The 25,251-nt window shown below is 37.6% G+C and overlaps 1 protein-coding gene across 2 annotated transcripts; it reads right to left on the bottom strand.

Annotated features, from left to right (window-relative positions):
* Window positions 1–617: 617 nt before the first annotated feature.
* TRMT11 (tRNA methyltransferase 11 homolog) lies at window positions 618–25,016 on the bottom strand. 2 transcript variants are annotated; one of them, XM_080342806.1, is made up of 12 exons: window positions 24,680–25,016; window positions 23,878–23,951; window positions 21,492–21,573; window positions 21,305–21,397; window positions 20,087–20,221; window positions 18,897–19,053; window positions 14,557–14,637; window positions 13,720–13,884; window positions 12,567–12,639; window positions 11,708–11,839; window positions 8,257–8,377; window positions 618–881 (listed from the first exon to the last, which is right to left on the bottom strand). In XM_080342806.1, the coding sequence occupies exons 2-12, from the start codon at window positions 23,913–23,915 to the stop codon at window positions 750–752; spliced, it is 1,209 nt and encodes a 402-aa protein (XP_080198932.1). In that variant the 5' UTR covers window positions 23,916–23,951; window positions 24,680–25,016; the 3' UTR covers window positions 618–749. The 2 variants fall into 2 exon arrangements, with proteins under 2 accessions (XP_080198932.1, XP_080198931.1); XM_080342805.1 differs by lacking the exon at window positions 24,680–25,016 and having other exon boundaries at window positions 23,878–23,970.
* Window positions 25,017–25,251: the final 235 nt, after the last annotated feature.

Below are 25,251 nucleotides of genomic sequence, written 5' to 3'. Positions count from 1 at the left end.
GCTTTAACTATCAGTTTCTGAACCAAAAATTGCAGACAGTTGGCTTGACCAAGAGTCAAGGTTTAGGAATGCAAAAGCAAATCCAAGGTACAGATGAGCTTCAGATGTGGACAGGCTTCAGAGGGTTTAATAGGCTCTCCAGAGTTTGTCAGGTCACAGAAACTTTTTTTCTTGGGGGGTGCATGTGCGTGTGCACATTTGTCTCCTTGTGTTTTTTGTTTGTTTTAAACACCGCCGGCCTCAGCCAGAATTCATAGGAGCAGTTATTGCATGCAACAATTAGAAAAAAAACACCTCAAACCAATCTTTTCTGGTTTATTGTGTGCCATTTACAAAAAAACAAAACAAATGAAAATGATTTTCTTAATAAGCAATCCTTGATCACCACCACGTGTTTCTAAACCAGCCAGATGTTCACAGTTTAAGAAGCCAAATAATACTACTACTTTTTTGTAAACGTTAATGGTGAAAGAACAATAATAATGGTTTTAGTCAATCATCATTAGTACTTGAAAGTACAAATATAAATTAAATAAGACTCAAAAAACTTGTACAATAAAATCTGCTATAAACAAAGCTAATTAAAAAGAACTGCTCTCAACCTGTGTTGTGGGTTTTCATCTTGTTTTAAAATTAAAAGCAGTATTTATTTTTCTGAAGCATCCAAATGAATGTTCATATCCAGATGTCCTTACAAAGAAACACGATCTTCATTCTTTCCTCATTTTTCAATCTGTTTATATTATATTTTACTTCTGATTGTCTTTTTCTTCCTTGGCAATCCTCTTTGTCACACCACTGAAATACTTCTCACGGAACGAATTGTGTCCCCTGTATGGCATATATTGAGCATCCAATTGGTAAGAATTCTGATCTTGATCCTGCATGGTATCAAAACGCAAGCATTAGGTTTTACAGTAGTATGTTCAGCATGTATCGCCACTGGTTTTCCCCCAGACTTTTTCAAACAATTACAAGCAAGAGTAAAGTTGTTTGGTTTGGTGGTTTGTTTTTTTTTTTTTTCTCTTTTTACAATTCAATGGCAAACATTTAAGTCATTAGATTGATTACAGAATTAAAAAAATAGAATGCTAAGGTTTCCATAAGGACTAACAACAACATATACAGCCTACTGCCATGTCTTAACGTTTAACAGAAATGAAAATCCACATGCAGTGGATTCTCATTTGACACTGATCAAATACAAGTTTTTGTTGGGTGGGGTGTTTTGTTTTGATTGGTTGGTTGGTTTTTTATGTACTCATTCAGATTTTCATTATTCTACTCTGTGCAGCAAACTGATGCAAGTTGTCAGTACCAGACATCTGAAGTTTTAACAGTGCTGCTTCACTGGAAATATCTCCGCTAACACCACCAGAATCCAATCCTTGCATGAATAAATGAGAGCGGACGTGCTATGCCACACAGACTTTTATAAAGGAAAATACAAAGATTAGTTTCCGTGAAAAATACCATCTGGAGAATTCAATCAGAGGTCTGTGGAAGGTGGATACAAATAGAATAGGAACTCAGTTTAGTTATTTGTGTTCCTCCAGATACTGAAGCGCTATCAGAGGATTTGTTTTTTATGCAGTATTCATGTACTTCTGAAAGTTAAAATTGACACAGTAAATCACGATAAATCTGACTTTAATCAGAGTGCTAAAGAAAACTGACGGCAGCTTTTAAAACACACATGTAATGCTTATAGTTGACATCAGCTTATAATACTTAACGGCAAGATAGAACTGAGATAAACTGCCTCACATAGAACAACTGAACTGTGCAAAAAGAAAATAAAAACAAGCATACCACAGAACTAAAGCTCTGTTCTACTAAATGTTTTTTCTCAATGTATCCTCATTACTGCAACTTTTTTCAGCAGTGCAGCAACATACAGATTGCTTCACTACTTAGTTTCGGTTCAGTGTTATTTGTTCATATTTGAAAATGAGGTTGCTCTTGAATGCTCTAGCATAAGGCATAGGAACATAAAAGTAGATTTAAGTCAATATTTTCATACTACAGAAGCATTACAATGCAAGGATGAACTGAATTGTAGTGGACAATCTCCCCCTTCAGCTATTTTGCAGCCTGTTCAGGTTTTCACCTAGCAACATCAACACCTCATCTTGCTTTGGATATCCTAATATGCATTCTAAAGGAGCGAAACAAAAGGTTTTTCAACATAGCAAGATGTTTATATGCATGTACAAGTGCCCTCTTCTGGACACAATGAGATATTCCTACAAAGCAGCTCTCAGGCTGCTATCTTAGCAGACACCAGCAGCATGCCACTGGCTTAAGCTAACTTGCTAAATGTTAAGTGCCATGTGGATATCTAACGTTACACAAGCAGCAGCCAATTAGTTCTATTTAAATATTGCAATCTTGGAAAACAGCAGGAGAAAATAACCTCAGTAAAGCCACTGCAGTCACAGTGCATCTATAGTGTTTTGGTCACCTGGGAAAGACTGACATGTCTAAGACTACTCTCAGGTCAATAATCAACAGGCTTGTAACACATTCACAGGAGAAAAATGAAACAAAACAAAAATAACAAACAACAAACACCACAAAAAAACCAACACACCGCAAACAATTACTACTGGCAGTCAGGAAACGAGAAGGGTTTAGGATGTGCTCCTCTCACCACTAGCCTTCACCCACTTCTCTAGGTCTCTTATGCAGGAACTCTGAGGAAAAGAGCACTTGTTCTTCCCCTGAATTTGCAGTTCAGTAATTCTTCTTTGACCAAAATATATACTATATTTTTATAACTTTAGGATGTGTTTTAACGATAATTCTACATAATTTGCTTGTTTTGAGAAATAGATGTGATGTTTGACCCTGAAAGCTAATCCCCACACCCTCCAAGAGGTCATACATCTGTACACCACTCATCTTGATGCCTTAAGCAACAAAATGCTGATTCAGGGTGAAGGGAGGAAGGAAGAAAGGAACTACCCCCCTCTACCCACAAGCTGGTTAGGGCAAAGAGAGGATGTGATATGCAAGAGAACAAACTTCAAGTTAATCACAGCTGTAAGAGCAGCATCTGCAACCATCAAATGGAAACGGGCTTGGTGCATCACTCCACAGCAGAATCCCCTTGGTAAATCCAGGCCTCATCAAAAGCTGTGCAAATCATCGCTCACTAGACGACAGGAGATCTGCAGGCAGGGACAGAATTCTTGAAAGAGCTGACAAAGGCATCTCCTGGCCCACATCACAATAATTCCGGCTTAAGAGCTCCTGTTCCCTACCTCTCCACTGTACAGACATGACTGCCCAAGAAAGACGGCAACCACTTTAGAGAAAAATAACAGATTGGGAACTGCTTCTTAAAGGGAAATGAAAATAAGAAACCCTGAACTACCTGGAGATGCCACTCACTTGACACTTCCCAGTCAAAAGCGTTATGGGCAACATAAGAACTGATCAAAGTAAAAGGAATTTGGTTTCAGAAACTAATGATTTCTGAACTGATTAACACAGGGTATTTATACGTACACAGGGAGCTGAATGGGTACAATCTGAACCCTAGGGATAGGCTGCATTTAACTTCACAGAGATAAATCGTTGTCATAAATCATCTTCATGAAACAATTTGTTGTGACTATTTGCACTAGTATTTGCCTGGGCATGAGGCATCAGCCTGTTTCAGAAAGGAAGCCAGTCAAACATCCCCAGCTAAGCTCTTGAGTAGCATAAATTGGTAGAATATGCACTCTAAATACTTAGCAGGAATCTTTTTCAGTAAGAGAAGATCTCTTATGGAGGGTGTCAGTGGCGCTGTTAACTCTCCCTCAAGTGCATTAACCATTCAATGCAGTTAATATGGATGTTTTTTTCATTCCTCTTGCTTTCTAACAGAACAAAAAGTTTAAATTCGGGGAACGGAATTAAACCAGTGTTTTAAGGGAGACCGTCTCTTTCCTCCTCTGGAATAGGAATAAGAAGTACTGCTTGTGACACACAGCTGCATCTAGAGGTGAGTAGCTTTTTTCACTTTTTTTCCTTTAAAACAACTGTACAAATTCATCAAGGCATAAAGTTTGTAATTGATTATTTGACACAAAACAATGAGACTTCCCAAGAAATAATTTCCAAGACTGAGCAGCAACGATCAACCTACTTGGCACTAAGTCAGCTCTTTCCCCAGTTTACCAGCACTACCAAAAAGACAAAGACTTCTTCCTTTGTAACAAAGTCAGAACTGAAGATGTTCATTAATTCCTGGTCATTCTTTATCATCACCTTGGTTCTCACTTTGAATAATTCAAATTCTCAAAACAGCAGACTAATTGCAAACAACAGTTATCACATAAAACTTCTGCTCTGAAATGTTTCATGATGACTTCTGTAACAACTGAAAACCAACAAAGCTCTAGTCAAGCACAAGCTACCAAACTGCCTTCCGCTAATTTGAGTTTTTCAACTCAATACTTACTTATTGTATAGACAACACTAAAAAAGGTGTTGCAGATCTCAAATAATGACAGAGGTGGAAGAAAGAGGAGGAAGCTTCAAGATAACATGCAAGCTTTGTTTTTCTTTAACTCTTGGCATTAAGTGATATTCTAAAGGTTTTATGAATCTAGCATTGCTTCAGTTCAGCCTCAGGGTAATTACTCACATCAGTTTTTGTTTAAAAAAAGTCTTCATAGCCTTATCACAGCTTCCTACCACTCTACATCTGGTGGGGGACAGTTGCTACAGAAACCACTTGTCCTAATTTTATACAGCTATAAACAAGACTGAGCAATTTCCAAATCAGGGGCAAGAGGCTCATATCCAGGAACGGATGCTGCTAAATCCAGTAGGAAAAATTCTACACCAGTAACAACTCTGGAGTGTCCGCATGACATGGAAACGCTGGACCCATTCAGCGTGGTGAATTTGTATGCCCACTGCTCCAGTCCTTTCATGGACAGTCACATGCTCAGAGTTTGCCCCTCAGTCAAGTTTCCTCCTTCATCTTGCTACATAATTTCTAGGTGTCTCTCTTAGCCCTTGTCAATTACAGATCTCTCCTCAGCTATATTTTTTTTAAGTCCTGATGAGAAACTTCAGAACTAGGTAGCATTACCAGCCAAATATATACCATATACTTCTGTAAGGCAGCCAGCAGAGGAATGAAACAAATAATTTGGCAATAGCTGAAATAATTCAGCATGGAGAAATCAACAAGCCTCAAAAGCACAAAGGTGGAGATACTGTTGGTAAAGAAAGGGAACACCAAACAACCCTACAATTGGTTGATCACCAGATACAGATTCCCAAGACCCTTTGCAGTAATAATGCTTCGAGTTTTCATACTCTAATTTTTCCTACTGATTAACCATTTACCAGTTATTTGACATTTAAACAAAATAAGGACAATTCAGATATGGGTGGCACAGACTTAGACCTTTTAGTGGTACCTAACTAATTTTTAAAGCTTTTAAAAAATAAACTGGCACAATGCAAAGTACATTTTCACTTGATTCAGGCTGGAAGAATCGATTCAAATCTCCTCTGACCTAAAGCAGAAGACAGGACTCTTACGAGATCACAGTTCACAGACATTGCAACACAAAACTACTTGGCCAACAGCTTTTCTCATTCTTCCACTACCACTGTATTTCAGTTCTCACATATCAATGTCCATAGTCTTTGGAAAACTGAAGTGATGTTTTTATCACTTACAAAAAAACCTCCACAGTTCAATGAGGGCAAACTCCCACATAGCCCTGCCCACTACCATAACCATTAGAAATTTTTATTTCTGGTTTAGAGAGATACTGGGGAGATCTGGATCCATTTAATACCAGAAGAAGGAATATTAACATCCATAGAAAGAAGTAATACCTCAGGACAGTTAAGATCTCACCTCCTATCACTTCTGTTTTGTTCCTCCCCTGTTCCACATTCCTGTTCTTTACTTCTCTCATTCTTCACCTCTCTAATTCTTCTTCCTTCAGAGCTTTAGAAGACTAGAGGTCATTAGTTGGCGACTGCTAGCTGCCCTCTACAACAACTGCCTTCATTCACTTTTATTACTATCACTATAATGTAAGACTGGGGTGAGGGGAGTTCCCAATGACCACCATGGCCATCCAAAAAGAAGGCCTTAAATGTTAAAAACCAAACAACTCTTCTGCTCATATTGTGAACATGCCGAAAAGTCTGTTCATATCAACACTGCGTTCAGTCAGAAATCTTTTCCAGTTTGCAGCACGATTTCATCATAAACTTCAATAGAACAGACTGGATGATTACAAGACAGTGACTTATATACCACCTTTTCTGATGTTTTTAATCCAACCTTTATGTTCTTCACGCTTATGATTAATTATGAGAAATCAACACAGCAATTCAACACATTCCCCTTTTACATTCGCTTTGTTGTCCATTATATTACAAGCACAATCAAACTGCACCACTGGTTTCTCATTCAGTAACTGACTGAATTCATCTCCAGTTAAGAGCTGAGATTGTTAATAGTCAAATCAAATGTGCTGTGAAATCTGCAGTTTATTATTGGTGGCAAACACTGAGGACACCAAAGGACTGCATAACGACCCTACATGATTTGTGAAACTTCTTAGCCACTTGCAAGTACTACACTAAGCTGCATTAAAAGGCATTTGTCAGTGCCTCTTACAAACCAGTTTAATAAAGCAGGCAGGAACTGTCTGAAAACATAAATGGTTGTATATTCATAAAAATTCACTCTTTCATTTGGGGAAAAGAAAAAACAGACAAAGCTCCAACTATTGAACTTTATCATCATATCTTGTGAGTCAGAAATATCCAGTTCAAAGGTTGAACAAGGTATTAAGACAGGAAAAAAAACATGTCCCAGGTAAGAGACACCGGGATGGGGAAATCTTGGATACTTAGATATTAAACAACAAGGCCCTAAACCAAGCAGGCACTACCTAAGGAGTCAGTATGTATTTTGATATTTAGACAGGTTTTGCATTGTCAGAAACAGTACATGGGTTCTTCTATTGTTAAATTATCCAGAAGACATATGGAGCCCCAAGTGTAAGCACCTGCACAGTTTGATCTAAGCAGTAAGACTGCCAACCAGAATCAGGTGCTCAGAGCTAAGCGTTTCCAGACATGAACTTGTCAAAGCATGTACTGAAGAACAGGTGATGCACAAAACATGAATAACAAATGATGAAAGTCTATTCACAAAAGGGTGGATATATTTTTTAAATCAGAACATGTTATCCTACAGCACTGGCAATAATAAAACTCCTGCAGAAAACCTCCATGAACACCCTTAGGCATAGATGTCAGAAGCTTCCATAATTTACCCTCTGGGTTTGCTACTGGTGAAGTTGGCCGCTCTGGCTCTGAGCTCCACATACAGTGTTTTAAAAAATTTCAGATGTTGTTTGAGGATCCCAGTCATCATCAGCATTATGAATGCAGCACTGAAACCCTGCTGGATTATTAGCACAAGCACCATGCAGACACAGCGGTCTGACTGTATCTCCTGCCATTTAAAGTAGTTCTTCCAACTGACAAGGAATCTACTAAAACTGACTTGCTCACTATTTTCTTGTGTTTTCATTAAGAGTTTCCTTCACCTTTGTTCAGCATCTCCTCTAACAGTATTAGGTGTGAGAAGCAGGAATAATGGAAAGGAGACCTGAATGCAATACTCCCTGGTCTCAGTGCCCCAGGAGAAGCACTTAGTGTGTCACAAAACAAACAAATAATCTACATGTGCTTCACTGTACTTATATCACAGCTACAATAGTATTTAAAAAGCTAAAAAAGTACCACTCTAAAAATGAAGTAACAGAATTTAATATGATTGACCTGTACTGCAAGACTCAGAAAGGCATTTAATGTTTACCTGGGCACCAAATTACACTTTGGAATCAATGGGAACCTAGGCATCTAGGTATAACTGTGGGTGGGATTCACAGAGTTCAGTTTTCCAAGAAAAGTACATGCAACTTTCACAAGTAAACACAAGTTCAAAGATTGCTTTCACACTATTGTGTTTCTCAGGATGAAAAGTTTATCAAAAGTGAGGAGAGAAAATAGAAAAGACCAAAACCAGAACGGTCCCTTAAATCACTACCCAATTTCTTTTAAAAAAGTGTATGGCAATTTTACAAAAACTCTAACTCTCATAATAAAAAACTCAATTGTGATAGAAATAAGGATCAAATGTTGAATAGCACAAACTCTTCAGAAATGCAATAGCTACTATTTTACACAATATAATCAAGAATTCAATCTCACCTTGAATTCTTTCACCTTTTCCATAGTTATCAGGCGCCTTGATGTGTGGCTGGAAAGCATCTGCTCACAGTTGCTAATAAGTTTCAGGCACGGGTGGCGTGGAATGATGTCTTCTGTATATCTGGAAGAAATAAACATTCATAGAGCTGTAAGCTCATGAACTGGAAGACTTGCATCTGAAATAAAACTCACACAGATTCTTCACAAAATGGCTTATGATAGAAAGCTGCTATGCATTTTAATCTCATGAAATAAATTCAGATATTGGTGCTCCAGAGTTTTTACATTTCAAACGTCTTGTGACATAAAATGTGTAGAATAAATTAGAACTTCCCAGTAAAGCGACCTTCCCACACATTTTCTACATGTATTTACATGATGTTAATGTATGCACACAGGCCTGCCCATATAATTTCAAGTGGAAAATATGTCAGTCAATCAAGAGTAATAACTTATCTGTGATTTAAAAAATGTATTCCAGAGTCAACATATATGAAGATGCAGGAACAAGAGCCTTAACTTTGTCTCCCTAAAAGGAAAACCATTACACTTCAATTCCAAATTATATTAAACCAGCTCTTATTAGACAGTGACATTCCAACACCTCAGCACTTGGTGTTACAAATGTGACACATTGTAACTACCTTTTCTAAAGGGAAGAAAAAAAAAACAACATATCATCTTTTAACATCACAGGGTAGCAACACTGGCTTGCAACTAAATCCTGCCTGTAGAAGCAAGCAGTGTTTTAAATGTCCCCATCTCCTCAGCACACTATTTTCTACAGAAATACCTTTCTCTAGAACACTTTCAATCCTTCTGTTTCTCCAGATACTGAAAGAGGAATTTAAGGAATTAAGAGCTTTGCATGGGACAACAGAAGCAAGAAGTATTGACCTAGCTGATAAGATAAATATGAGATCAGACATCCTTCCTCTATACTGATATATAGATCAACCATTTAGTCTTAGTTTTTGTAAAAAGCTTTCCTGCAATAGTTACTACAACATAATACAGAAAATGATATTTGGTATTGTCAGTGAGTATGATTTCATACAAAATGCTTGCTTTTATGATTCCCCAATGTTTGTGGGTCAACAGAAGTCAGACATTAAGAAACAGAACTAAACAACTTCCACACTCATCACTTGAACTTAAAAGATCCAAAGGAGGAGCTCTGTATTCTTCCTGTAAAGTAGACTTTCTGAACACACTTTACGAAGTAAATGTACTGTTCTGGGAGAAAGAGGAGTCAAACATAGCTCAACACAAAACAGGATCCATCTAGGTGCTGATGGAAATACTGACATTTCTTAAATAGAGAGCTGTTAAACAAGACAATGCTAAATACAGACCTGTAAATAGGAAAAATCCCAAGCAGTACTGCCTCTTTGCATTGTGCCAAAACTTCCAGATTGCAAAACAGCCTTTCAGCCACTTCTCATGTCATTACCTCTGCTAGGTCAAGTCAGAACATGCTTTTAACAAAGGAGAATCAAATTAATTCTCAACTGTTCTTCCTATCACACTAGACTTTTGATGCATCTAGTACCACCAAACTGCGCCTCTGTCTTGCAAAGGCAAGCACTCTGCCACATCTTAAAAGTTTCTCTTCATAACTATATAAAAGCCTACCTGCAAAGGAATTAAAAGAATTCAGACTCAACAATGATTTCAATGTCAGATTGAAAGAGTAAAATTTGGAGGGAGATGCTATCTTGCAGAGAGAGAGATCGTTATCACTTTGTTAAAAAGCCTTGTCTGTTAGCATTAACGCATATACTTCTACATTCTTTCAGGTAAAACTAAGAGCATTATCAAGTAAGAACAATAGTACCAGTGGTTTTAACAGATACCCATTCTAATCCTGTTTTGGTTTCTTATTTAAGGTAATACACAAGGATCTCAAATAACACATGAACCTGATGACAGGTGTTGCCAAGATATATTTGATAGCACAACCTATTAGTAAACAGTATTTTAACTTCCCCTCGTGTACTTGCTTTAATATTTCTTCCTGTGTTCATCATTACAGCTGAAAATAAAGTGACTATTACTACTACTCTGTGCTAATACAGTGACTTCCGTATCTTAGCCTTCACTGCATAATGTCAATTCATAGTAGTATGTACAAATTTTCTTTTTAAGCAGCAACCTAACTAGAGCTTGAGAGAGCTGAGCTCCTCAAAACAGCAAGTGAAGTAGAACCAGAATGTGCAGTTCTTTGTTATCTGAAGTTAAACGCTTTATCCTGCTGTACTGCAGAAGCATGCCCTTACCAGTGTTCAATGAGCAGACAAAAAGCTCCGCTATGTTGACAGCCAGTATTAAGTCAGTAATTCCAAACAGAGTTTATTGACATGGAAGTTTAAGAATTCACAACCACACACGGTCTGTCAGGGTTAAGCATGTACAGACAGACAGCCTGAACAATTATCTATAATACTGTTAATGGCATTCATTGTTTTGTTTGCGAACAGTCTCACAAGGAAAAAAAAAAAAAGCTTAAGATACCAATTCTATAATTTTAAAAAATGCAAGCTACTAAGTGCACTTTTCTGTTAGGGAAGCATGTAACAGAAATTATTCCCTTTGATTTCCAAATTTTCAAAACAGCATGTGATAATTAAATGTGGGACTGTCACAAATCATTTCCGTGGTGAAACCAGGGACAACCACCACTTTATACATCATAGAAACGTATGACATTGTAGAACCTGCCTTCAGAGCTTATCTATATCTGCAAGATACTTAGAAACAGCTACTGTACCTCAGCTCCTGAGTTTCCTATGAAATAGTGTGCAGGAAAAACAAGCACACACATACAACCCCCTCAAAACCTTATCTAAGAGATTCTACAGTAAGGTATGCAAAACGATGTCTTTTTTCTGAAACTCAGTTCTAATCCCAGGCCTCGCTACTGAGCAGAGCATCCTGCAGTCTCTGTTGGCCTCTCTGGCCCCCAACAGGGCTGTTTCCTTGCGCTTCCTGCCTCTCACTGCCATCTCTTGGTCACTTCTGATTTCTCAGAAGGCTAAATTAGCAATGCCAAACCCCAAAGAGCCAATACTGTTCTCCTACAGGACCTTGTCATGCATCTCCATCAACTGCTCTAGTAGAAATATATTAATAAGAGCCTTGCTACTGCTGTCTTAGAAATCTATCTGCACCTTGCAATTCTAATTTTCTAAGCCTAAACCTCAACGCATGGGGCATGCATTTGCGAAGGCATGTTAAGGCTTTTTTCTTTCTGATAACAGACAGGAATTACCTCCATACAAAAGCGTTATTTCAAAATCTGCTTTCCCTCATATAAAGTTTTAAAGTATGAAGTTTGAGCATTACTCTTAAATGCTACTATTATGGAAGTCCCAGCTGAACCAAAGGAAAGCACAGTGAGAATGCAGCATCCAGTCTGACAAGCTACATACCAGAAATCAAGAATACATACTCAGGCCTGTATATCGGCAGCCAGTAAACTAATCGTCCTCCCATCACCAGATATTCTGCTGCAAACTTCAACAGGTCAAAAAAGATGTCACTTAGGTGATAATTGGATGAAACGAAGATATGATTTTCTGTGCTAAACAAAAAATTCGAAGTGTAAATGTAAAAGCACAGGTAACATCTGCATCTTAACTTAAAACAAACAAACACACACAAAATCCCACAAAAAAGCCCTGAGATCTGAGATCTGCAAAATGATCTAGGACAATCCTGCAGTGCAACTTCTACTACAAGGAATATAACTTCCCAAATTCCCCTGCAGGCTCTTTAGACTACCATCTTTAGTACTTGTGGAAGTGCGAAGAATCACAAGCATGTTGAGAACAGTTATTTTGCACAGCATCTTTCTTAAGGGCAATTTAGAGTACAGGGCAGAGGACAAGGAAGGCCAGGCAGTGGAGAAGCCATATGTTGTCTCTGAAGAGAAAGGAGCAGTGGAAATTCAAGAGAGAAGGTTATGGTAAAACAGAGGTATTCCATTTTAGACTGATTTTGCAGCTTGCAGGGACTGAATTTTCTGAGAACAGGTAAGACAAGGTAACGGTGGCTCACAGAGACGAGAAATAGGATTTGAAATCTGAACACATGCAAATGATAAGCAGGGAGAACAAAACCAAGGGGATATCAGGAAGTGACATACTAGTTTTGCAAACAGAATCCAAAAGGGATTTTCTTCTCTGATTACTATTACTATCACTTTTTAACTACTGAGAGACAAACAAGAAATAATAAAGATTCTAAAACTGTGACTGGGTTTCCATTAAGACATTTATATTCTAGAACAGACAAGACAGTTCACCTACCTTTTTTCAGATGACTTAACTGTTTCCTTTGGTGAACCTGTTCTGCGAGTAGCTTCTCTGATACCGTACGGTGCTATACAAAGTAAACCCATAATGCAGAAATGAGAACCTCACCCTTTGCCCAAATAAAAATTATACATACACAACAGTGATGAATATATGAGTATATATGAAACTGTGTGTATTGGAATTTCTTACCAACACATTACACAAACAGTAATTCTCTCACACAAGAGAAGAGCCAGAAATAGACTTTTCTCATGCATTTTTGCACATTTCTAATAGTGTAACATGCCTATTTAATGTTCAACACATTTGTTTTTGTGAAGTTTGTTTCAGCATTATGGAAGCACCAACATCACTATTTTATCAATGCAGAAGTTGTGACATAATTTGCAAACTCAGTTCTAAGTCATATTAATATTCTCCATTGTCTTACTGCCAATCAGGCCAAATAAAAATCAGCAGGAAGCCCACAAGGAAAAGTCACACTCCCTTTTCCTAATTAATGTGAATATCTCATTGTAAGAGCCAGCACTAGAGATCAGAAATGGCTGTATCAAGGTCTTTTTATTCTCTTAGCCTTTACTTCCTTTCACACATGACATACGGTGTTAAGTAAATAGGTTTCTAAAAATGCAGACAATTCTTTCACCACTAGTACTTCTAGTAGTTAAATGTATCAGAAATGCATTAAAATTTCTTTTTGGAAGCATTTCAATAAGCACTTAAGATTTAAGTCTTCAGAAGAGCTGCACGGCAGACTTGGTGTGTTGCAGATCAAGTCCTAACAGCAACATGGGCCATTCTGACAAGAAGTCTCCATGCATTACCAAAGTTTTGCCTTAACTGCGTAAGACTTCTTCAGAGGATGATCTTCAACCATATTGATGTCTACTTGAAAACATAATATTCTCTGCATGGAAGAAAGTGTTATTGCCAGCTTTATTACACATTTATAACTAGCCTTAAAATAAATGCAGAGGTGTGAAATGCAGACCCAATTGTCACAGTGCTGCTCTCAATGGTCATATTTGTTACATGAAAACTGCAGGTCTGAGCACTCACCAAGACATTAAATCAATGTATATAGACATAGACAATAACCCCTTAGTCATTGTTATTAGGAAACAAAAAGTACTAACAAACTTACGATCTGTAATAATTGCATCAAACAGCATCCCTTTTCGCCATATTGGTCTTGAAGAATCAGAAACTAGTGCGTCAAGGTAATACTTCTCTAAACCATACTGTCGGAGATTAGCTCTGATATTTTCATCTGGCCCTCTCCATTTCTGGTTCTTTCTGCTTGCCTTGCCTGGGGATTAGGGGCATGGAACAGAAAAAAAAGTATACTCAAACTATTTTATAGGAAAGGCTTTCATATACTCTATCATTTACTTTAAAGGAAAAATATGTAGCATACAAAACCAGAGTTTATTTCCTGCCTTATCCTATTCATTCTCACAAGTATTTGAAGTAAACTCCACAAGTAGGAAGGAACAATGACAATACATGAGAACAGTTGTGCTGTACCATTTGCACAGGGTGACAAGCAACACTTTACAAAAATGCTGGTTTGTAAGATGTTTGCACTAATAGTCAGTCATAATGCTGTCCAATAAGTCAGATACAATATGCACTGCAGTTTTTCAGAGAATTAAGAATGGGATTAAACTTCCTGGGTTAGGTTACAAGAATCTTCCTGTATCACAGGCTAAGAAAGTGCACAGCTGTTGTAATTACTATTTGGAACTTTGTTTTGTTTAGCATTACTCTTTTATTAAATATTTCCCATGTAAAAAAAATAAGAGAATAGCTTATATAGGACACACGTAAACTGGTCAATCACACAGTAGAAATAAGCATGACCAAATAAGTCCTATGAAGATCAATGCTGCTTTAAAATCCACAAAGTATCATTCACTACCATCAGTGTTCTTAAATTCCAGAGAATAAGATTTCAGTGGTGTAGAAATATGTAACATACCTAATCCATGGATTGTGTTGTAATCTATATCAGTGCCACACACATATGCTCCAAAGTGTGCTGAAGAGATTAGAAGGCCACCTGCAACGGGGAGAAAAGGGCCAAAGTATAAACTGCTGTTATAAATGTTATCTGTGTTAGGGTTTTTTTGCTCAGGAACTTCAGGAGTTTACACCAGTAGCACACTAGACCCCAAGCTAGACCCAAGGAAAGAAAAGAAAGAGGAAAAAAAAAAAAAAAGAATTAAAACTACTAGCTGGTTAGAATCACTAAACAGCTATAATCAGAGATAATAACACTAAATCCCTGTCTGCTATACCTGATCTTCCTTATCTTGCTGTGCTATGTCACTCCTTATCTCCAGAGACTATTCTTAGCAGCTTGTTTATGGTTTTCTGTATTTCAAGGCAATAAGATCCTTTAATCATTACATGAATCAAAACTTCTAATTCTACAAGTGGCAGAACTTTAAATTGTTGGCAAATAATTCCAAAAATCATGTACAAATGAAAAGCAGTTCTACTGTATCTATTCTCAAAGTCAGTCTCCTTAACTGTGTCTAAAACTCAAAGCTGTTGTATAATGTGGCCATTCTTTGAGTAAGAAGCAATGGTCAAGAACCTGTTAAATGTAAATACCTCCAATGTAAACAGCAATTTCAAAAAAGTTTCTGTAATTGTTCTGCAGTGTGAAAGCTATAGAGAAAATATGCATCTGTTTATGTCACCTACTTTGTCAGTACATTTATTAGCATACTCATCCTGCAATAAAACTAATTATTTAATCGCTACTATTGTGATGTACTTTCCTAATTTAAAAAAAACTACCAAAAAAGCATGTGTGACTTCCTCTTGAAATTGTGCAATGGTTGAATAGCTAACAGAAAAGAGCAAATGACATTGGGGGATTGGACTAGATGATCTTTTGAGGTCCCTTCCAATCCAGAACATACTGTGATACTGTGACATTATCTCTTTAACACCTTCCACGTGAAACAAAGGATGGACAGCAAAAGCTTACCAAAGTGCTGTGTTGTCGAGTTGTCAGTGAGGAGGTATGTAGCTAAAAGTATGGTTTAAAACAGAACAGTGACTGAGAACAAGGCTGTGAACCCCACACTACTGATGTCAACTGCTTATGGATGCAAACAGTCCTGCTAAAATGAAGGGGATGCTGGCTTGAGGACAAAGAGTTGAACAGCACAGGAACATGCGCAAGCTGGCTCTGAGGGTGACACCAGTTCTCCCATTCACCAGCAGCATGGAGAGGAGCATCTCAGGTGGCAGCCCTGCCCTGTGCCCCAAGTCAGCACCAACAAATCCCTAATATGCACTGCGTGCACAGGCTAATGATCCCACCTCAGGGCACTAGAAAAACTCCTACATCATGTGCTCATGAACTCTATCAAAACCAAAGGTGAGGGAGAAAAAAAAAATTCCTCTGCTTTTCCTTTCACTAGTGCAAGGTGTCAGAATTCTAGCATAAGGTGTCTCTGCCCATGGCAGGAGGGTTGGAACTAGATGATCTTTAAGGTCCCTTCCAACCACTCAATGATTCTATGAGTCTTGTGAAATGGGTCAGGGAAAATCAAGGTTACTCACCCCAGAGGAGTCACCCATTTCCCTTCTCGGCTGCAATCCCTCAGAACAGATGGGCGGTACCTCCAGAGGGCCAAGACAAACATAGCTAGCCCTGACCCCAAGTATGGCATACCACCCAGTCCTATAAAAAAAGTAAGAAGAAAGTACTTTGCCCATCTAAGAATGTTTTTAATCACAGGGGGGTAAAAAAAAAAAAGTTAGGAAAGCATGAACTTACAGCTTTTAATAAATCTTAGCTGGTAGTAGGTCAATAGTGTTCACATGTAGGTGCATGAATACTTAAATACTCTACTATGGCCGGCCCTTTGACCTACTATATCAAAACAGATGTATGCAAAGGGTTGATCAAAGAATCACTGTGTTCCCTGATGACTGTTAGCAGAATGATGATGGCACAGAACTTCATGCCCTTCTATCATACACTATTTTCCCCATCTCTTCAGCACAGGTAAGGGTCTGGTCATACCACTGTCCTCCAGGATGTCAAAGCAAAAGCTCCTGTCATCTGCAATTATGTGGTATTACAAATTGGCAAAGGTAAAGTAAGGACAAACATCTTCCAAAGGTACAAACAAGCAGCTTACTGAAATAACCAGAAGAGATTGCCTAGGAGGAAGTAAAAATATTCGGGTAAAGCATTTGATTTATTCTTCCAGAAACCTTCAGGCTTTTTTTTTCTGCCCAACACTGAGGAAAGAATATCTAAACAGTTTATACAAGTCACGTTTTACAACTGGAAAACAATTCTGGCCATTCCAATTCTGCTTTACAAAAAAAGAGAATCAAGTCTCCTAAATCAGCCTGGTCAAAAGCACTTTCTATTCCAAGGACAAATTCCAGTTGTCCACTCCTACACAAATGTGGAAGACTTGTGATTTGGCTCATCCAGCAACAACAGTTTGTTTCCTAGAAGCAAGCACCATTTTGCAAGGCTGTGCTAATTTGGTACTATTTACCTTTTCAGCATAAAAACCAGGAAGAAACTAACCAGGTATTGAAGTTGCAACTGCAGTTTCTTCAAAATGCTCCCCAAATCCTGCATGTATGTTCCTTCCAAACCAATCAGCTCAAACTCACTGCATCATTCGCAGCTCTGAACTGCCTCCTAAAATCCCAGTGGCAGGGCACTGTTGCACTGACAATCTTGAAAATCCTCTAAAGGACTGCAGGAAACTAATGAAATTCCTGAGGTTTAATCAGCAAAAGTAGGAGCAAAATCCACTGTTTAGTTGTTTAATCATAAATACACTTCACTGACACATGCCATGCCACCCAGTATCTCTCCACTGTCTCTATGTACCTTTAATCTCAAACCTGTATATTACAGATGTCTTGTGCAACAATGCCACAAAAAATGCAATTAAAATTGTTAGGAAATTTGTGGAGAATTTTGTATATATTATCTTTTGAACTGAAACACAACTTAATATTTATCTTGAATTTCTGTATCTTCGTCACTTCTATGTGATTTTTTTTTTCCTCTAACTTTACCCTTCCTTCTTTTTCTTTAATTTTCACTCCTGAGAGATTGAATGCTCTAGGAGAATTTTTTGTGATTTAGATTTAGCAGATTTTTGTAAAAAGACACAAAACTAGAGACACCAAAATGAAACAAACTGCTTAAAGATGAAGTAGACTAATTTCTCCAACCTTTAAAAGAGTACTACCCATCTGCAAGGAACACGAGGAGGAAGAGTAAATTTCCTAAGACATTATTATGCATGCAAAAAAACAGATGGTATATTAACCAAAATTTAAGAGAAAAAACACCCTATTTAGTTCACTGAGGCCTTGTGTTTCTAAAAATATTATATCCCTGGTCTGTTTTCCATGACACAGAGAAACCACATGCTAATAAGAATATATACTCCTCGTTACCCTGAAGTGTTGTCTTCTCTCTCCTAACTTCTCTGCAGTGAATTGTCTTCATCCTCGCATTAATGTATTTTTAATTGTATGCATCTCACATGTGATCTTCTTGATCAAAGTTTAGCAAAATCCAGGTCAGAAACATAGCCTTTGTTAGGCTGTTGAGACAAACTACTATGGGTAGCTTAAAACAGTATGATTAAATAGCACAACCTGACAAAACAGATCTTCTATTTTACCTACAAAACACGTGAGTGTTCCTTAGGTAAAAAGTACTTCTATGCCACGTACAGTAATACGTGGAATAAAAGCTCCCCCTCCTGGCATAACTAAGAATAAGTTCAGCTGGGGGTAAATACATGGTATAAAAAATACTGTCCTGAAGACAAGATGTAATGGTACCAAGAACTGATTGTTATTGCATGCTATGACTTAATTATTGCTAGGCTGGCTTATATGCCCAGAAGAGCCCTCAGCACTAAACAGTCACCTCCCAAAATGCTGCACCTTTAGCATTCTGGAAGTGGTTGCAGAGAGTGCTCTAGCCAAATTCCAGTTCTTAGTCACTCTGGATCTTAAGCAGTCCATGATGCCATGAACTGGTGTTTAAGCCACGTTACATAAAATACTATAGCGAAGACGGACTTGTCAGAAGTGTAAAATAAGCTGTTCACACCTTGCAAAGTTGGTCTCTTTACCCAAAAATCCCGTTCCAGTTAACAAATCATTGATTTGATGACAACCATTCTGCTTTTGGTATCATCTCAAATATCATTTAACAGCATAAGCCACTGTGCCAGGAGAAAGTGTGGTGCAAAGAGTAAACACAATCTCGCAGTTCCTCCCATCAGCAGAAAAAAAAATACATACCTGTTCCAACAAATGGATCATATACAACATCGTTGGGTTTTACTCTCCCATGGTTTGCCATAATGAAAGACAGGCATGCATCCATGCTCGTATTTCCAATAAAGTGTCTCTTTTTTACGCTGTAGGACTCGATAAGTTCTCTTTGGCCATCTGCAATCTGCTGAAACATTTAAAATCAATGTCAGGTCTTAGAAACAAGATATAAGCAGACAGGCAAATGGATTTGCTGAAATGGCACCATCCAATACACAGTTAACTCTTCATTTCATGATACATCACCTTGCTTTCTGCCATCTGCAAAGATGACAAACAACCTTCCAAGCAACAGATACCTTAGGTGAACACCTAGATAAATTCTCCAAGACAGAGATCAAAAATATATAAATTATTTAGAGGGAAAATTCTTCTGAAGAAATAACCATGAAAGCAACTTTGCTATTATTCTAGGTATCAGAAAAGCAATTCCTAGCAGAGCTAAAGGAATTTCAAAACGATGAGTAGAAATGCATGTTAACGCATTTGCACTCATACACACGCACACGCTTAAGGTCACACAGAATTTCCATCTTCACTGGCTTTTCTGTCATGCTCAAAATGTAAATTTAGGATAGCGCTGACAGATCAGAATTTACTGCAAAATAAACAAAGGCCAAATGCTAACATTTTTACATCGGACTTCCAAAATATGTTGAAGAGCATCAAAGCAGTCCGGAAGAAAACAGATTCAAAAGTTCTTCCAACACTGTTCCCCAGCTCCAGTCAACATCAGTCTTGGCAGGTAAATAAAATACATTTGTCTATTTTTTTCAGGTTGGTTTACTCATTTTTAAACACTTGAGGAATCCAGCACAGATGGGACAACAGCTGCAATGGTTTGCAGTATAGCTACAAACTCAGGGTGTCTTCACATAAATCACAGGCATGGAGAACATTCAGAGCGTAAGATCAGGTGTTTTGCCAGATACAGCTTCATTTTTTTCCACCTTCAAATCACTCAATTAACCTGTTTTTTCCTAGTCACAATAAGGACTTTCAAGAATTGCATCAGTGTATCATGCAGTGATAGATTCAGCCATAATTACATTGTCTGCTTCCCTTAAAACTCAAGACATCTTTTTTTACATTTAAATTGAAGAAAATGTTCCTCAAAATACAAGCTCATAAGAACTGAAGCAAGAGTACACACGCACCCATCTACCGAAATACAGATGAAAGGGCTCTTCTGGAACATTATTAGGGTCCATTCCATAATCTTCCAAAATCCAGAAGATGTGTTCTGGATTCTTTAAGTTTACTTTTCCTTTGAATGGCAGAAATTCAAGGGCCTATACAATAAAGAAAAACAGAGTTAAAAAAAACAACAACACAAAACCAAACAAACAAAAAAAAAAAACCCAACACACAAAAACAGGATCAAATTTTTTAAATACACACCCTACAAAAACCAAACCAAAACACAAACAAAACCAAACATCACCATCACACCAGAAAACAAACCACAATTCCACTTGTGAGAAATGACAGACTAGTACTGAAAGTACATTCTCAATTTCCTCTGGATTTCTAAATGCCCTTCTTCTGAATAAAGATAGCTCAAATTATTAAGGATTAGAAATCAGGAATCACAACATTTTTTATTAACTGAACAGAACCCAAATTTAGAGGAAGTGAACAGTGCATATTAATTATGCAAACTTCAAGTTATAAAAACAACACCTATTATGAACGATGGAGTTTAAAATTTCAGTAATGTACAGTTACATCAATTTACATATTCAGCAGTTTCATGTACACGAAAACTGAATAAACAGGAAAGAGCAGCTACTGTTAATACTGATAATTTCAGTGTCTTTAAATGAAGTAAATAGGATAAATAGCTGCTAAAATAGAATGTGGAAGAGCAAAAATTAACAATCATTTAGAAAAATTTTCTAATTAAAATACTTATATAGTCAGGAGGAGAGCACAAGTGCGGACAAGAGCATAAGGAGAGAATAAGAAAGCAGCACACAATCCACAGCTTGCAACTCAAGTCAGTTGTTTCACATTCTGCAACAATAAATGTCTAATACTGAGATCAAGCAACAGATTTTCCAAAAAACTAGCACCTAACTCTAGCCATTTGAATCTTAAAGTTTGGGGCAATAAGCTTCATTTTCCTCATCCCACTGAGCTGAAATCAGTAGTGATATTTGTTTGCCTTTGTTTATGATTCATATGGTCTGTTTGGAAGAAAAAATACGAAGTCATGAATTTTGAGGGACAGAAAGATCTCACATAGAGCTGATAAGACAAACTATGAACTGCTTTAAGATCTTCAATAAATCTAAATTTAAACACACTGAGAGCCCGCAATAAGAATAACATGAATACATTAGATGTAAAAGATTTTTTAAACATCTACTTACATCTATCTTTTTTATTTTCTGCGCTTGCGTCAGTGTTTTATTAAATGTATGAATATGTACTTTGTAAGTAGAGTCTGACTGTAGATATGGAAGCTAAAAAAAAGGCAAAGACACTTTCATTAGTGCAGCTCCAGTGCTATTCGGTGTGATTAAAGAACCATATGGTCCAGGTTCTTCACATGCGTACCATCTTGTCCATTGGACAGTTCTTCAAAGATGCATAGAGCTCGCCCGCAGATCTTCCATGACCCCACAGTTCAAATATAGACCTGAAATTAAAACGTTTTTTAGACTGCAGTTATACAAGGGGTAAAAAAAATACCTTACAGATACTTACTTCTTTTAACCTTCTTGCTCCAAGTACTTAGGTTTTGCTTCACTGAGTATTGAAGCACGTTATTTAACTCTTAGCATGTGCTTAAGGTTTTTCTTAACAGGGACACACTTATTTTTAACCCTAAGATGATATTTCTGTGATGCTTTTTGCTTGCTAACATATACGAGAAGGTACATTTAAGTCTTAATACACTCAGATACCACCAGACCTTTTTGTGGCATACAGTGATACTAGCAAATGAGACGGAACTCATTCATACCTACCAATTTGGTGGGGTAAACAAAGGCTGAAAAAGGTCAAGAACAGACTTTTAAAGAGTTATGCTACCCTGGAGCGAAACAAATTGTGAAACTGTAATATCCTACGTATAGTGACACCATCAGAAGTTCTGTCTCATTTTAAGATGTGGTCATGATGTCTGACATTTTCAGATGTATAAAAACTATACTGTCTTCTTACACTTTTTTTTTTATCTGCTTGTTTCCATATGGCTGGCTTTAAGAAAAGCACTGCCTTGGAAGATCAGAGAACTGATGCTACTGTAATGAAGGCACAACAGCACATCATAGACCTTTTCCCCAGCCTTCAAATATACCAAACAAGTGCCCTTTCCGTATCAAAGTGAAAAATTATTTTAGTATAGGAATCCCAGTGCCACTGCAGATACTGTCAGACACTCGTGTATTTCCAACACACCATAAACACAGTCTTTAAGAATTAGCAGGGCCACTAGTACCTTTTCAAAGATGACTCCTGCAAGAAAACCCTCAAAATGTTCAAAGGTTTAGCTCACTCAAAAATAAGAACCACATTTTACTAAGGGACAGTAGCAGATATCAAGGTCCAGTGGTAAGCTATTTTGTTAAAGTATTCCTATCTTGAATAAACTATTTAAAGCTTCATTTCTAACCTGCATTTACTCTGAAAAAAGTACATTTTTCACAGAGCCTATTTTTTTTTTTTTTCGAAAAGCACCTGATTCAATTACTGTGAAAATTTAAACTATTATTTACAGACAGAGCAATGAAAATGCTGACAGCATACACTGTACTAGCAAACTGAACATCCATCATCAGATTTTATTCAACTGTTGGAGAAGCTTTTGTAACACCTTCAGTCCCATTTTTTACTTTTACATTTACATACGTATGGGGAAAAAAATGCTGGGGAGATTTTATTTTGATAAATGTACACTTCAGGGCATTTAATTTTCATTAGTAGTGCATCAGAGATGCTTCAGCAATCTTACTCTAAAACTAACATATCTCACCACAACCAGTAGTAGACCAATAAGAAATTCTTGGTCTTCATGGGCCAGTGATGCTTTCTACATAAAATAAGCATACATTAGTTGAAAGAGGATGGTGTATGGAACATCTGCAAGCTGTTTTGTCATGTTTTACTTCCCTAGTTGCCTAAGGCTGCTTTTGGAAGTTCCGTACGGTTTATTCTCATTGGAAACATACTGTCCTAAGGGCAATTTTGTATATCTGGGGTTTTTTTAGGCAGGGACAGCCCAAATCACTGTAGGTAAAACTGAATACCTGACACAGCAAGCACTCAACAGGGACCATGCAACACTCTGCAGAGGTGCCCAAACTAGCTCTGAATAGGACAGCACAGATAACCCAAATTTAGTGTGGTCAGAGAGGCATACCACGGCTCTGCGGCTTCTTGTCCTGAACCACCTCTCAGGCCTCACTGGAAAGCAACTTATTCAGAACCTCTAAGAAGTTCCAAAAGCATCTCGAACAACCACACTGTGGTGTATTCCTGTGTTCTTGAATTTTCCAGAAGGATCTCTGCTGCTGTGGTCTGGGCTGAAGGCTCAGATACCAGCACTAGGAGGGTGACATGAGGAAGCACCACCTTTATCCTCCAAACCTGATTTTCGGTTTTCACATATCACTGGGTTTATCTTTTAATTCCATACACATTTTAGAACAATCCATTAATTAAATATTATTCAAGTCAACTAAAATGTCAATGACACTACGAGACAAGTACTGGCTCTGCAGTGAAAAACACCATTTCAAGCCGCTGTGCTGATTGTACACAAAGGAAAGAGGATGGACGTGCTACATAATCAGATCTACAGGCTTCAGTAACACCTCCTCAATTTAAGAGGTAATCAGAGACTATTTTAAAACTCCATACAAAATGAGTATTTGCCATGATATAACAGAACAACTTTCCACAGCCTACATTATAATTTATAAAATTTTTCACCTCTTACTTTGCACATACTGTCCGTTTCATTAGTCCCCTTGCCATCTCTTCTGAAGGAATATTGAGAATCCAAAATGGAGACTGAAATAAAGAGAATATAAGTGATGCAAATGCCTAGCTGGAGAATGTCACACAAATTACACAATCCAACAGTTCTGTTCAACAAAAACAGAACATGCACGCTGAAGACAAAAAAATTAAATAAAACAATCTCTTAACTGTACAGAGAATGTGAGGATAAAAAATGTAATTTGAGGCAAAATGAATACTCAGCTTGAATGTCTAAAAAATTTTATTACTTATTTCATTTTCCCACCACATCTTTGACTTGGTAGAATATCATTTGTTTGTTTATGCTCCTCTAGATTACACACCCTCTAAAGAATATTAACACTTCATTACAAACAACCAGTATCTAAAGCTCAGTGATGTTCTCTGACTGAAGAACAGAGACCAGATTCATCCAGCTTCCCTCTCCCGGATACGCTGCCCCATTGATTGCAAGAGAAACACCAAATTCAAACTGCTGCTGAACGTTTTTGTGGTTCAGCTATTCTGAACAGAAAAGGGCCTCCCAGCAGATGGCACTATTTATTTTCTGTTAAATGAAGACATGCTGAGGTGCATTTTGTGTGTCTTTCACTCAACTGAGTCCTTACTAAAAATGAGAACTAGTCATTTTTGGAAGATACTTTATTTTCCTAAGAAACTTCAAAATTTATTCAGCTACCCACATGTAATAAAAAACTAAACAGAACATCCTTGTATACCATACATGCACTAAACTAAAATATTTGGTTCTTACTTACATTTACACGAATTTCCTGCTCACTGCTGAATTGTCCACCATAAAGTGAGAGCAAAGATGTTATTTCCTAAAGTGCAAATAAAAAGGTCAGACTTTATGAGCATTAAGTAATGTTTTAAAGAAAGAAAAAAAAAAAAAAAAAAGGAAAAGCAGTGTGCCATAAATTCTAATGCAGATGGTGACTTCCATGGGGATTATGAACGAAATGTTAGAGACAGCAACAGAAGAAAGAATGGCGCCACGAGGATGGAGCCAGGCTCTTCTCGGTGGCAAACAATGATAGGACGAGGGGTAATGGGATCAAGCTGGAACACAAGAGGTTCCACTTAAATTTGAGAAAAAACAACTTCTCAGTGAGGGTGACAGAGCACTGGAACAGGCTGCCCAGGGAGGTTGTGGAGTCTCCTTCTCTGGAGACATTCAAAACCCACCTGGACATGTTCCTGTGCGACCTCACCTAGGCGTTCCTGCTCCGGCAGGGGGATTGGACTAGATGATCTTTTGAGATCCCTTCCAATCCCAAACATACTGTGATACTGTGTGACTTACTGTGGGAATCGACAGTGAAACACT

Source organism: Nesoenas mayeri, assembly GCF_963082525.1.
Source record: "Nesoenas mayeri genome assembly, chromosome: 3".
Classification (NCBI taxonomy): domain Eukaryota; kingdom Metazoa; phylum Chordata; class Aves; order Columbiformes; family Columbidae; genus Nesoenas; species Nesoenas mayeri.
Note: the sequence above shows the minus strand (reverse complement) of the source record. Positions and strands in the feature narration are given on the sequence as shown.